Here is a 14559-nt window from a genome sequence, read left to right as displayed (position 1 = left end):
TGAGATTCTTTGTAGTAGATACTTTGCTTTTCGGTTGTCCCAACTATTTTTCTTCATCTTGCCGTGTTCTTCAGGACTGTTATCTTCTTCAGAGATCCAGTTGATTGAGATTTTCTTCAATACTTACAAATAAAGTTTCCTAACAAGCTGCATCATTTACCGTGGAATGCATCCTTATTTTTGTAAATCGCACAAACAGGCATGCCTTGAACGAGTCTAGAACACTCGTAATCCTCAACCGGCTTTGTCACCGAACGGAATCTGTTAAGAAACTGTTCGATTTCACGGTGAGTGGAGAAATTAGCGACGGAGAAACTGTTCGACACAGACATGCATCAAGAAAGAAGGATATAATGATTCCTCTCAATTGAATAGACAGACACTTGTTTTATAGGACTCACTTGAATCGTCTCGGAAGTACTATTCGTTTGCAAATTCAATCTCCATTGCTTCATTAAAATTAACAAACGATTGCGTCTTTCAAACTCAACGGAGATAGCATCGTTTTACATATCCGTCTTTCAAACTCAACGGAGATAGAGACTTTGAAGAGACAATCTAGAGGGTCAAAACGCACAAAAGTGGCCCGTCGAGTGGGCATCAGGAAAGAAGCATATAAAGAACCTTCAAAAGTTAAACATATTTTATTAGCTATTATACCTCGTTCAATAGCAAGATAAGAATGATGAGATATCGGTAGTTAGCTTGAAGAAGTTTCTCTCGATCAGGTGTTCCAATAGATTCCCCCTGTTAACAATGTCCTGTTAATTGTTTCAGATAACATGCTTGATAACAAAGAGGAACACTTTCTTCTGTTTTATTTTTTTTCTACTTTTAGAAAGGTTTGACCATGATGTATCATGTGTCATGTGTCATAAAACGGAACATAATCCCAGATTGTCTAAAGAAGCGCTTTTATCATGTGTGATCCAGAGGTCGGTCTCAAGTGGGCATAAGATCCGTGGTCCCTATTGTTGGATCTGTGACTCCATGGAAGATGTGATTAAAGTAAGCGTGTCGTGTCATGTGTCATAAAACGGAACATAATCCCAGATTGTCTAAAGAAGCGCTTTTATCATGTGTGATCCAGATGTCAGTCTCGGGTGGGCATAAGATCCGTGGGCCCTATTATCGGATCTCTGACTCCATGGAAGATGTGATTAATGTAAGCGTGCCGTGTCATGTGTCATAAAACGGAACATAATCCTAGATTGTCTAAAGAAGCGCTTTTATCATGTGTCATATTAGAGTAGTATGAGTCTGAGTCCATTTGTGGTTCGTGAATGTTTCGAATCATCATAGAAGACGTGTCGGGTTTGTATTTCCCATAGCCACCGTTTCCGTAGTAAAAAACGGTTGCGGTTTGCACATTCAATCTTCATTGCTTCATTATAAATAATAATGCGGTCTGAATTGAAGATGTAATTGCAAGACTGTTTGTCGGGCTTCCAATTCTCACACAGGGTGATAAACCACTAGTTTGTTTTTTTATATAATTTTACATACGATTTAGAGAAACAGAAAATACGTTATGAGATTCTTCAAGAATTAGAAATGGAGAAAATACGGAACGACAAGGGTGTTGGTCTTTTCTCCCACGTGTGATCCAGAGGTCGGTCTCAGGTGAGTTGTGGTTGATTTATAGGAGGATGTTATGAAACGAATATATGTTTTATGTGAATTTATAGGACAATACTGACAGGGGTGCTGGTCTTTTCTCCCACTGTGCAAACTTGAAAAATCTGACTATAACACATTGTAGACTGGTGGGCTTGAATGGTTTTAATATATTTCATCCTGGACCGTGATCTTCATATTCTTGGTTCAAGCAGTTGGTCGATGACATGGTAGATAAAGATCTTGACGCGAAACGAAAGGGATTTCGAGAAACCAAGGGTGTATACAGATCTCTATTCGGTCATCTTTCCAAGCTTTTACACACGAATATGTGGTTCCCAATTTGCGGAACATAATCCCAGATTGTCTAAAGAAACGCTTTTATCATGTGTCATATTAGATGCATATCACGTGTGAGAAACTAGCTAGGACTAGACCCCTCAAGTTGTCATTTGATAATACATGTTTCCTACAATCCCTGTTTCCAACTGCTCGAAATCCCTTTCGTTTCTCGGGTTCGCATTCGACACAACACAACAAAAAATAAACTTCAAAAAAATTGTGCCTTGATACGCATCGTATAGGCCTATATGATGCGTCTCAAGCCCGCCGCCAGACATAACCTGCACATGTCAGCCTGCCATGTTTTTTACTTTATTTCAATACACATTGTATAAGCCTATACGATGCGTATTGAATTGAAAAAGTGTGCGGATACAAGGGGATTGTCCAATTAGAAAACCCCTTTTGGAATTGTTGGAACTTTTAACCTGGTGTGTTATTTTATATATTCATGTGTATATTGATATATTTACATATATAGAAAAAAAAACAATTTCTTTTGAATTTTGCAGAATCTAGTGATTGATTTGTGACAGGAAACCTGTCTGCAATTTTTTATGAACTTATCAGTAACTTTGTGGTAAAAATACTTTTTTTTTTTTTTTTGCTTTTTAAAATTTTATCGTTAAAAACAAAAATATTTATAAATTTGTATTTATTTAAATCCATCATTAAATCCGTTGCTAAAAATCTTATCGAAAATTCATCGGTAAAATTCATCATATATAGAAAATCAGATTACCCATGGTCATACCATCATCACGTATGGATTTCATACGAAATTGTCTGTTAATGATAAGACTTTGTTTTGTAGTGTGTTTTGACAAACAGATGCCACAAACAAGCAACCTAAAGTAGTGAATACTTTTGTATCTGTAAGTGTCAAGAAAATTAAAGTTAGTTTCTTCATTAGATCATGCGAAATATGCTAGACTTGTGGTGGCACAATTTGTTGCTCGTCTACCCGCGATCCGTATGTAATTTACCTTGGTTTTCAGTTGAATGTATTTATAAAAATATGAATAAACACAAAGTTATAACGGTTATAAAGTTAGGTAAAAACTAAAAAGATTACATTTAATGTAGTAGAATATTTTTTTTAGATTTTTGAGCAAAGGATTTATACTTGCTTAATTCCTATTCTTATAGAAAATGTTACTTCATTATATATATATAATAATCATATAAATAAGCTAGTGAGCTCTAGCTGTCATATTGGATAAGTGGGAGCATTTAACACTATGACCCATGACATTTGAATGCAAAAAGGTCTGAATAAATACCAATTTCCTTTAAAGAAAGTCCCCAACTGAAGCCACATATATCTAAAGCTAAACAGTAAAATCCTTTTGACAACTCTTCCCAACTCAAAACTTGATCCAACATCATCATCCATTCTAAGATAATGGTTAACATTAAAACAACAAACCTCTACCTTTTTATAAGTCTGTGTTGCGTGAGAAAGACGGTAACGGAACGGATTCCTGCGGACGAAAGATGACGAGAACAGCAAACATGCCAATCATTGGGAGCACGAGAAGCCATTTTAGCAGTTTGTAATAATGGAGATGAAAGGTTAGAGAGAATTCATCGGAGAAGTATAAGCCGTTCTTGTCTGTCATTTCCACCACCACTGTTCCTGTCGTTCTAACACCGACTGTTGGCAACTTTATCCTGTATTTTCCAGGTTTATCATAAAGCTGGCTGCTTTTGATTGTTCTTTCCCCTTGGTAATTTCCAGGAACTAATAAGGATGTCTGAAATGTTTAAAGCGGGGAAAACCAATTAGATCATAGTGTGATTAATTCTTAAAAAAAGTCGAGAGAACAATGTTCCTACCGTGACATTGTAAGGGGCTTGATATCCAGAAGGTACCCTGTGCTTATCTACAATCTCTATATCAACCCAGAAATGTTTTCCTTCTTCGTCACGGAATGTTCTAGACGAAGGTGTAACATAAACGCCTTCACGATCAATACGAGCTGCAACATTATTCCGCCCTTGATTATGTGATCTCCATGCCTAACCAAACATAAAACTAATGTGATAAGAACTAACAAGTGGAAGGAGTAATATGAGTGTGAAATTCAAGTCATGCCTTGAGAGGATGATGTGGGGAGGGGGTTGAAAAACAAAAGACGTTGCCATTCATGGTTGTCACAATAAGATCAAGATCATCTCCACCGTCAACGTTGTCCGCCAACACCATGCTATATCTGTTCATTAATATAATTCACCAGTTTTAGCTAAACTATACAGGAAATAAGACAGAACATAACGTGCAACATTCGACTAATTTGACATGTTTCCTTCGAAAGTAATATTGTTTTTCCTGATTTTACCATTTAATCATATATATATATATATATAGAACATAACAACCACTAGTTCATGGTTGAAATTGGCACTGCTAACTGTGGTAATTCAATAAAGGGTGGAATGGAATCACAGCCTTAGTTTGAAGAAAGAGAGACTTACGATGTTTCACCAATATCCACAACGTCAGCACATGAAGTGGGGCCATCAATGAGATACAAGTAGCCATCAAATGATGTTGTCACAATCGTAAGTCCTTTCTTCTTTTCCCTGCGCTTGCTCAAATCAACCAGCAGGACTTGATTCATCACTCTCCCATGAGTTCTGTATGGATATGGGCGCACAGGCGTGCCATCTTTTCCACTAAGTACATAAATATTTCCTGATATTGTCGGAACCACCACATCCGTGTGCCCGTCTCCATCCACATCACCAACGCTCGCACCCTGGATACAAAAAAAATATATATATGTTAGCGGTCAACCCAGCCGGGCCCATTTCAATCCATCGCCCATCCGTTTTTCGTACCTGAGAAATTAAGCTCTTAAGATGGTTTTCCCAAACTATTACACCTTGAGGAGTCCATGCAACAACATTCCCGTGTGTATCGGTAGTAACCAATTCAATCTTCCCGTCGTCATTAATATCCGCAGCTATTACCGCTCCCTGAATTTCAGCCATCTCAAGAGGAAACTTCTCCCTTACCTTACCTGAATCACAACAAAAATGAATATGCTTCGCTTATTATTAACCTCTTTAATGAATGATTGTATTACCTTTATGATCGAGGACGTAAAACAGGCCATACGAAGTGCCAACAAGGATGTCTAAATACCCATCACCGTCCAAATCAACCACTGTTGGAGATGCGTATATGTATGCACGGTACTTCGCAGTATCTGTACTTAGATCCAGCTCAGCAGTCCATTTTACTTGTTTGGTCTCAAGATTAAAGACAACAATTCCACCGCCAACATATTTTCCAATTTCGATATCACCAAGTTCCTTTACGCGCTGTGGGTTATCATAGTACCTGTAAAAGGATACCATGGTCAAAAGAGCAACCACTATCAAAAGTCAAAACATGGATATAATAAGAGGACACGCACTCCTGGTCAAAGAAATACGAGACCGCAACAATCATCTCAGAAACGCCATCCTGATCGATATCAGCTATCACCTGAAAATAAGAAGAAGAAACTCATATTTTTATTTCATAGCTCATTCCAATATCACATAGCGTAAGATGATCTGACGGTGAGACTTACAGGAGTACACAAAATGTGTGAATCAACATGCACATAACTTTGAGATGCCTCATGTTGTGCTTCATTCCACTCCTCATCTCCCCACATCGTTTCATCAACATAATCATCATAGTCGTAGTTATACTCATCCGCCAGCTCATCACTGTCACGGAGTAACTCAAAGGATGAGTCAGCATCAGCTTCAAGGCCTTCGTCATTTTCCACAGTTGCAACATTCTCCTGTGCTTTTTCTTCAAGAAGCCGTCTTCCAGTCTTTGTTTCATTATTAGTACCTTGCGCATTGTCTGGTGCTGTATTTGATGAGGTATTTTGACTGTCCTTTGGCAACTCGATATGTGGCATAGTTTTATTTTCTGCATTATCGTTGTCCTTTGGCAACTCGATGTGCAGATTAGTTTTATTTTCAGCATCATTGCTACCATTTGCCAATGAATCTGTACTCCCGTTATGTAATGTTTTGACATGTTCATCCAAAGAAGTACTTTTTGTATTATTCAGATGCATTGCGGTCTCTTTCTCCTTATTATCCTCCAAACCAGTTGTATGGTTAGCTCCTGTTGGGGCTGCAAAAATATTTATTTAAGTGTAGGCTGGTTAAATATCAATGGTACAGTTTACATTGTGAGATAATCTAAAAAGGCCAGTCAAAAAATCCATTGTGAATCAAATTGATTCATCTTTATGACTACTGCTACCTGTTTAATGCCGGATACACTCAATTTTAAATTTGCTTGAGTTACAAAAGATAGAGAAAATATATTGACTACCAAACATAGTTATCGATAGCGAATAGCGACAAATAGCAATAAGGTACCTATATGCTACGTAGCGATAGCGATGAGATAGCGCCCGCTATTTCGTGTATAGCGATAAGGTAGTTATAATTTTAAGAAATAAAAAATAGGTATCTATAAGTTTTTTATATATATAATGTTAATTTTATACCTTTTTATGTATAAATTAATAAACTTAAGGACCAAATGTAAAGTAGTGAAAATAAAGGGGGGGGGGGGGTTAAATGTACAAATATACAAACTAATTTTACACTTTTTCAGTAATTTTTACAAGTTTTAGGGACTAAACGGAAACGTGTGAAAGATAGAGGGGTTAAATGTTCAAAGATATAAAGTTATTTAAAACCCTAAAGCCTAAACAAGCTGAAATAACCAGCCGCTATCTTTTTCTTCATCTTCTTCCTGGTTTCCAGCAGAAAGCATCACCGGAGTGGTATTTTTTCGCCGGAATTCGCCGTCGGAGTCGCTATATGCTCGATATGTGGTCGCTATGCACCTCGTAGCGGTGATTGGCCGCCACGCCACGCTATTCGCAATAGTGTCCGCTATGGACGCTATCGATAACTATGCTACCAAAGAGATCTTATACATGACTTAAAATTAACAATTACTTGTATAGCGGTATGCAACCATAACTTTAAACAAAAGCAAATCAACATTGAACTTGAGTAACATATGAACAGGTAACAATACATGTACTACATACTTCTTTTTATGATATATATTCTGAGGGGTAAACGTCCTGGGGTGGGCTAATGGACTATAACTTTGTATACGTTAAAACTTTTTATTAATAACAATTTGGCATCCCCCTTTACTCAAATTATTTGGTCCTATGATATTGAGTAATGTCTTTAGTCCAGTCTACTAATAAAAATATATTCTTTTTCAACTGTAACAACCTGTTCCCCACCGGTGCAACGTTTTGCCAAAAACTAACTGCAAACCAATCAATCTACTCTTTTAGACAAGTACACGGGGTGAGTAGAAGATTGTAGTAAAGTGGATAAAAGAACATCTACTCAATCGCAGTAGCTAAACAAATATTTTTTTTCATGACCATTGTATAAGAAAGAATGACGTACGAGGTATGGAGTGCAGAGTAGCCTCCTGAACAAGTAGATCATCATGAACATCTGGATGAGAGTGGTCAACTGGCTCTGGATGCAACCCCACATACCAATCTTTTTTAGCTTTTAGCCTAGGAACCTCTAATTTATCCGACATCATATAACCTGAAGCCCTGCATAAAAAAATAAAAAAAAGTCGCTGAATCTAGACATCCAATAGAAAAAAAAAATAAGGACAACAATGGTGCAAAAACTAACAAAACGCCTGTACCGGAAGAAGAGCACCTCTCCATTGTATGTAGCCAAAGCTATTTCCTTCACGCCATCCTTGTCAATATCGTACAAGAGCGGACTGGCATGAACAGTAGACTGATGGAAAGCAGGCCACCCTGATAAACCATAAAAAAGAACACATCTATAAGCTAAATGCTCAGTCAAGTAATCATGTTACTGGTTTATAAGCTCATGCTACTAAAAGTCTAAAAGTAACCACAATAAATGTCTTTTATCCACATTATCTCAGTGTGGGATTTGCTAACAATATCATAACAGATACATACGGTATAATGTATATGATTCATAAAAGTAAAAAATATAGCAACTGAACTGATCTTATGCATAATATACTTCCCTTCACTAGTGATTGGAACATTTTGTTACAAGTTTCATGATATCTAAAGATTGTTACAACTTACATATAGTCAACTACAATAAAATTGAAGATACTTAAATACAAAATTAATTAAATGCAACTGAATGACACACCTGGCATTTTGTCTCCATCGGAACCTTCCAAGACTTCCAGGTAATGGACAAAAGATGGAACAACAACATCAAGTTTGCCATCACTAAGATTATAAAAAGCCACCACAAAGAAAAATCAATAAAATACAAATTCTTCGACAATAAAATAAAATAATGGACAAGGCAGAAGTTCCTCGAAAGAATGATGTAGCTTGAAAAATGAAATACAAAATGACATGGAATACAGACCAACAAAAATGGTATAAAACTACATTAAGAAGATGAATTTCAACTCTCTTTTACCTGTTAATATCAGCAATCAATGGCGTTGCGTATATGCTAGAACTAACTTCCGTCTGCCATCTTAGCTCCAAATTCTGAGGGCATTGTTTATTCAACAATTCATCCTCATCACTATAGACACCAAACATATAAAAGTTAGTTATAGCACCACCTGTACAAGATATATATAGTTATTACCAAAAGAACTGAATGTATAACACTTAAAGTTACACCAACTCTAACTCCCTATCACTCTTCCCATTCTAAATTATAGACGAAAAAAGTGAAAAACAAAATAAAACATCCCACTCCCTGCCTTCTTAGGAACAACAATTTAACTGCAGCTTCTCACTTATTCAAACACGGGCATCAGATATCTTAAGATAAACTCCGTCGAATTTCAAAAAATAAAAACCAGAATATTAGTTCATGCTCCTCTTGAATTAAAAACTAGAATTTCTTAAGTATATAACCTCTATGAAGTATGCTTCAACTAATAGAACAAAATTATTCTAATTGTATTATTTGTCATTATGTCGTGTTGTAGAGCATTCGCATCCCCTCCACCATTTCTACCCTAAAATTTAACTAAAAATCATGTATTTCATAATTTATCTCTCATTTTAAAAAACTTCCCACATCCCATCCACCATTTTTATCTTATCCTACTCGCAAACCCTTATTTTATTATGTTTCTCGTTTTTATACACTCACAATAATTTGATGGGGGATAAATATTAGATTTTCATATACGAAAAGCTAATGTAGCGATTTTTCAACATATAGGGGTGCAGTGAGTTTTTAGTAGATTTTGTTAATTTTAAAGGTAGAAGAGGGGTTGATGAATGGGATGTGAATGCTCATAGGCCTATCAATTATGTATAATACAATTTTATCCATTCCAACTGAAGTATGAGTATCCCCAACAATTAAAGGTGTATTGCCTGCCTCATCAACTTGCTAAAACATGGCATTTCAATACTGAGCTGGAAGACGTCAATACAACATTATCAATCAAGAGCATTGCATTGCAGTTGCCCTCCATACCATACCCAACCATGATGACAAAAGGAGGTCAATAATAATAATAATCCCTAACAAGTAGCTCACAAATGACTCAACAATCTACAATTCTCTGCTTTAAGGTCAATCATAAGCCAGAAAACATCCGAAAACCATAATCATGACTCAATTCACTACATCTAAAACACCTATCAATAACCTAAATGCAAAAACAGCAAACAAACCGACCAAATAACCCCCAAATCAACAAAAACCATGGTAATAACTACTTCTAGGCCATTATTACAAGCTCACAATAGCCAAATTACAAACAAAAAACACATCTATACTAAAATTAGATAAAATTCATAACAAAAGGCATGAACACTTACAAATTAGGATATCCTAACTCATCGTCAGTGGCTTCACGCTCACGAAACTTGTTCGATTTAGCTTCTTCTCCATCGATAACAATCAATGATGCAGAAAAAAGGAGTAAGAGAAATAAAACCCTAATTTTCATGAAGACCTTGATCTTACTGAGTTCAGCACCAAATTAAAGTGTGCAAAATGGATATAAACGTGTGCGATTGGTGGATCGATGAACAAACAACCCTAAGAAAGATGTTCGTGAGTAGGATCAATGATCCGTGAGCGACGACGTTAACAGTCGCTGACCTTGATTGGAGTTACGGAAGACGCACCTTAATTCTACAATTTTTTTCTATATAATTTCCACTCTCTAATCTCTTTGCACTATTTTGGTGAATTTGATATGATTTTGTTTTTTTTTTTTTTTAACAAAATAATTCTATGTACGTTATTACAAAATTAATTTTAGAAAGTTTATAAGTTATTTTAACTAAAAAATTAACTAGTGAGCGTATTATGTAATACCCTTATAAAATAGGCATATACTATATAATAAAATCATGTGTCAAAAGAAGGAATATATATGTCAACTAAATAAAATATATTTGATGGCAAGTTTTAGTTCAGAATAACACTATATTAATATACATGCATCCATACAAAGGATAGATATAACATATCAAGTTAGTTAATCCTTTAAATAAATTGTGGTGGTGACTTTCGATAAAATTAATAGCAATCAAGACATGGTTTAGGAACTAATATTATAATGAGACATTGACTTTGCCAATCCACCTCCTCGTACAGTATATAACGACATCTCCACGTCTTGCTAAACCATGATGAAATCAAACGAACTTGGCGAGGTTTTTGGATGCGATACTCATCATCAGCGTTCCTTTTAAAACCGTTCATAATCAATTCTGAATTGGATATTCTGTTCCGTCATAACTCCGCTTCCATACCTCCGTTCACCGCCACCGGTTCCGTCACTGTAATTCGCCGATCTCGATCAGGTATCAAGTAGTCATCATCTTCTTCGCCTTGTTTTGATATATTACTAATTAACTCCGGCGACAATGGCAGCCACCACAGCCCCCACGTTCGATCGACCGCACCGCCGAGAGCCGTTCGCCACTGTGATCGACACCGCACCATTCTTCGCATTCCGTTGCGACCGTAGCGCTGAGTTTCATCATCACCGGTGTCGACTTTTGATTCGTGATCAGGTACCACGATCACCCGATCTTTATCTCTTTCGAACCCGACCTTATGTTAGTTAATCGGTTCTCATGACACTTACAGTTGCCGCCACACCTTCTGGTTCGATCAACCCCCGTAGTCCTTTCCTTGGATTAGCGGTGACTACATCGACTTCCATTCGCTTCATAAGGTACCAGTGCTAAACCATCGTTTTTTTTGTATTCTCCTACTTAATTGAGTTAGTGATAATAAGATTATGAAGCATATGACCAGATTGTATATATATCACCGATATGATTAGAATAATGGAAATATATATATTCGATTCTTATAACATAAACAGCAAGATGGATATTAACTTGAAACAGAGGAAACTAACTGAAACATATAACTATAGCTCAACACTTGTTTTGTCCTTTATTAGTATTGAATTATAATTCTTTTAATTATATACTTTTGCTTAAAAGTAAAATGTCACATTGATCAGATGCCTCTATTTCATATTCAAGTGTTATTTTTGAAATCAGTGAATAGAGATAAATGAATTTAGAACATTTGCTAAAATGTATGTAGTGGAAGTGATGGAATTAATTTGCCAAACTGGGTTGCCATTGGTTTTTGCAAACTGATATGTAATCTATGTATACTCTAATAACAATATATATAATTCAATCCTACAAGATTATAAATCATTAGGTATTAATATATTGTATTCCTTATATAACAAGTCAAACATTTTTTTGGCTACATGACGACAAATCTAATTTAGAATACAATTAATTAAACTATAGGTTCGTGTTTTCGTTGAGGCTAGCTTGTACGATTCTGTTTTGCTTTGCTGAATTAAGGTACGGATTCTGTTATCTTTTCATTATAGTATTTTATTCAAGTCCGTTACTTTGTAGTACGGATGTTTTCACTACTTGTCTCTGTTTTGTATTGTTATAAGACTAGTATATATTGTAGCATGCAATAGACCTTAGACTTTGTGCTCATTATTGCATGTTCCCTCTAAACTTATGTCAAAATACATTTTATTTCTGATACGGCTTTGTACTCTGTCACCCGAGCGCTTCTGACATGTCGTTGGGGCGTCAACGACATGGCACTCATCGTGACGGTGCGTAACTAAAGTTCACGGCGTCTCTAGTTTGTGCTTGTGTAGCACTTGGCCCCTAGAGGCGAATAGATCGATCTTAGCTCTGACTCCTGACTCCTGACTCCTGACTCCTGTTGAGATGGAATAATGTGTGTACGCCTACACGCACCGTCTCGGTACATGGACTATAGCTGTGTACCCCTCTGTTTAGGCTCGTGGGTGCTTCTATATTACGTGACTTGTTTTACTGTTACATGATGTCACGTATGTCTTGTCTCTGTTATGATATGTTTGACATGATTATATGCATCTGTTTACGTTCAGTATATGTTATCTGTTCAGTATAAGTTTTGGGATTCAAGTTATATAAGTATATGTTTCTGTGCCAAAATCTAGACTTGTTTAACGTCAGTATCGTTCATGTTTCTGTCCGCATGTCCACTTTACTTTTACCGTTGATTTCTCCGTTACTGGGCAACTGTTTGGCTCAGCCGTATTTTTCTTTCTGGTGTTTGTCTTATGTGTTTACAGGTAATCAAAGGAAACAGGGATGAGTGAGAGTAATATGAAGTTCAAGTTTTAAAGTTTTTCGTTTTCTATCCATTTCAGTATTGAATAATATAAGACTTAGGTTTTCTGGTCGTTTTGAGACTTTTTGTTTCTTGGATTCTTGCTTTTATTTGAAACTGTTTGGATTTTGATATCTGTAATGGTGACATGCCAGCCTATTGCGGGTTGGGGTGTTACAGTTATGGTATCAGAGCCCAGGCTCTTTCTTGTAGAAAACTTAAACAATAATAATTAAACATGTGAGTTAATGGGTAGACGTTGGGTTAGGATTCCATCTGTGTCTTCTTCCACATAATATGAAAACTCTCCTCTTCTTACATGTATATCTTCCTTTCAGATGCCTCCTCGGAGAAACGTGAACAGCAACAACGTCCCTATTGAGACTCTGATTGCTAATGCTGTCAATACAGCTATTGCGGGTTTGGTTCCCAACCTTCTACAACAGTTGCAGCAGAACAACAATAATGTTCAACCACCTGGGGGAAACAATAATGGTAACAATAACGGTCCTGTTACTATCCTTGATCGGCTTGAGCGCTTCAGAAAGGAAAAGCCAAAATCGTTTAGTACTGCTGCTACACCAGTTGAGGCGGAAAACTGGATTGCTCATATTGAAAAGTTGTTCGAAGTGATGGGCGTGGGTGATGAGTTCAAAGTTAGGCTTGCTAGTTATAAACTGGAGGACGATGCTCATAGGTGGTGGAAGACCTTGAAAGAAGCTCGTGGAGGAGATCAGTATGCAGCAACACTTCCTTGGGCTGAATTTCGCACTTTGTTTTATTAGCAGTACTTCACTGATGCTGATAGAAGTGAGTATTTGAGAGAGTATGCTTCTATCAGGCAGGGGGATGATGAGCCTATTATGGAGTTCAAAGCTCGTTTTAGCCGTTTGGTTAATTTTCTAGGCCCTGCAGCAGGTACACCACAACAGCAGACTGATAATTTCAGATGGGCTATACGCGATCGAGATAGGAAGTTCATCCTGAACCTTCGTTTCACTGACATTACTGAGGTAGTTGATGCTGTTAAGAATCTGGATAATGAGAAGAAGCAACGAGAGAAGAAATCAGAGGGTAATCGTAAACGGTTTAGGGAAAGTGACCAGAATAATTCTGACAATCGGGGTGGCAATGATCAATCCCAAGACCGAAGGGATCGTTCTGACAGGTACTACAGCAATAAGTCGCGTTATGAAAGAAATCGATATCAGAATCAAAGGTCCGCTCAGAATTCGAAACAACAGAATCAGGCCTCCAGAGCACAGCAGCATAACCAGCAAAACCCGAATCAGAACCGCGCTAATATTCCTCCTTGTACTCATTGTGGGAAACGTCATGGTGGTGCGTGTCGCCTTGCTGAAGGTCGTTGTTTCAGATGTGGAGATTCAAACCACTTGATTAAGGATTGCACTCGGCCTGACCAGCGAGCTAATACTGGTGGAAACACGAAAACTACTGGTGGAGGTCGAGTTTTCTCACTCACAGCTAAGGATGCAGCTAATGCCTCAGGTACGCTTTCCGGTTATGTGCACATTGGTGAACGTGATATGTATGCTCTTTTTGATACTGGTGCGACACATTTAGTGGTATCACTTTTGTTTGCTAAGTATTTGAAGTCTATGCCTACTGCTTTAGAGTACCCTCTAGTTATATCTACTCCTTTGAGAGATGCTACTGTTATATCTCATGTTTATAGAGATTGTCCGATCCGAATCGATTCTATCATCCGTACAGCAGACTTATATCCTATTCACATGAGTGATTTTGATGTTATTCTTGGTATGGACTGGCTATCGCAGCATAGTGTTTCAATCGATTGTCAGAATCGCCGCGTTCTGTTTGGGGATCCTCAATGCCCTGAACTTATTTTTCATGGGACTC

At 37.1% G+C, this 14559-nt stretch overlaps 1 protein-coding gene across 1 annotated transcript; it reads right to left on the bottom strand.

The window, feature by feature from the left end:
• Nucleotides 1-3213: 3213 nt before the first annotated feature.
• LOC110916374 (protein DEFECTIVE IN EXINE FORMATION 1) lies at nt 3214-10182 on the bottom strand. The gene is made up of 13 exons (XM_022161128.2): nt 9828-10182; nt 8455-8565; nt 8173-8255; nt 7679-7796; nt 7423-7580; nt 5544-6106; nt 5385-5455; nt 5052-5308; nt 4804-4985; nt 4438-4721; nt 4058-4175; nt 3799-3981; nt 3214-3716 (listed from the first exon to the last, which is right to left on the bottom strand). The coding sequence occupies exons 1-13, from the start codon at nt 9956-9958 to the stop codon at nt 3399-3401; spliced, it is 2577 nt and encodes an 858-aa protein (XP_022016820.1). The 5' UTR covers nt 9959-10182; the 3' UTR covers nt 3214-3398.
• Between the last annotated feature and the right edge of the window lie 4377 nt (nt 10183-14559).

The sequence above is a fragment of the Helianthus annuus genome, chromosome 16 (genome assembly GCF_002127325.2).
Source record: "Helianthus annuus cultivar XRQ/B chromosome 16, HanXRQr2.0-SUNRISE, whole genome shotgun sequence".
Lineage (NCBI taxonomy): Eukaryota > Viridiplantae > Streptophyta > Magnoliopsida > Asterales > Asteraceae > Helianthus > Helianthus annuus.
This window is presented reverse-complemented; position numbering and strand designations above follow the sequence as displayed.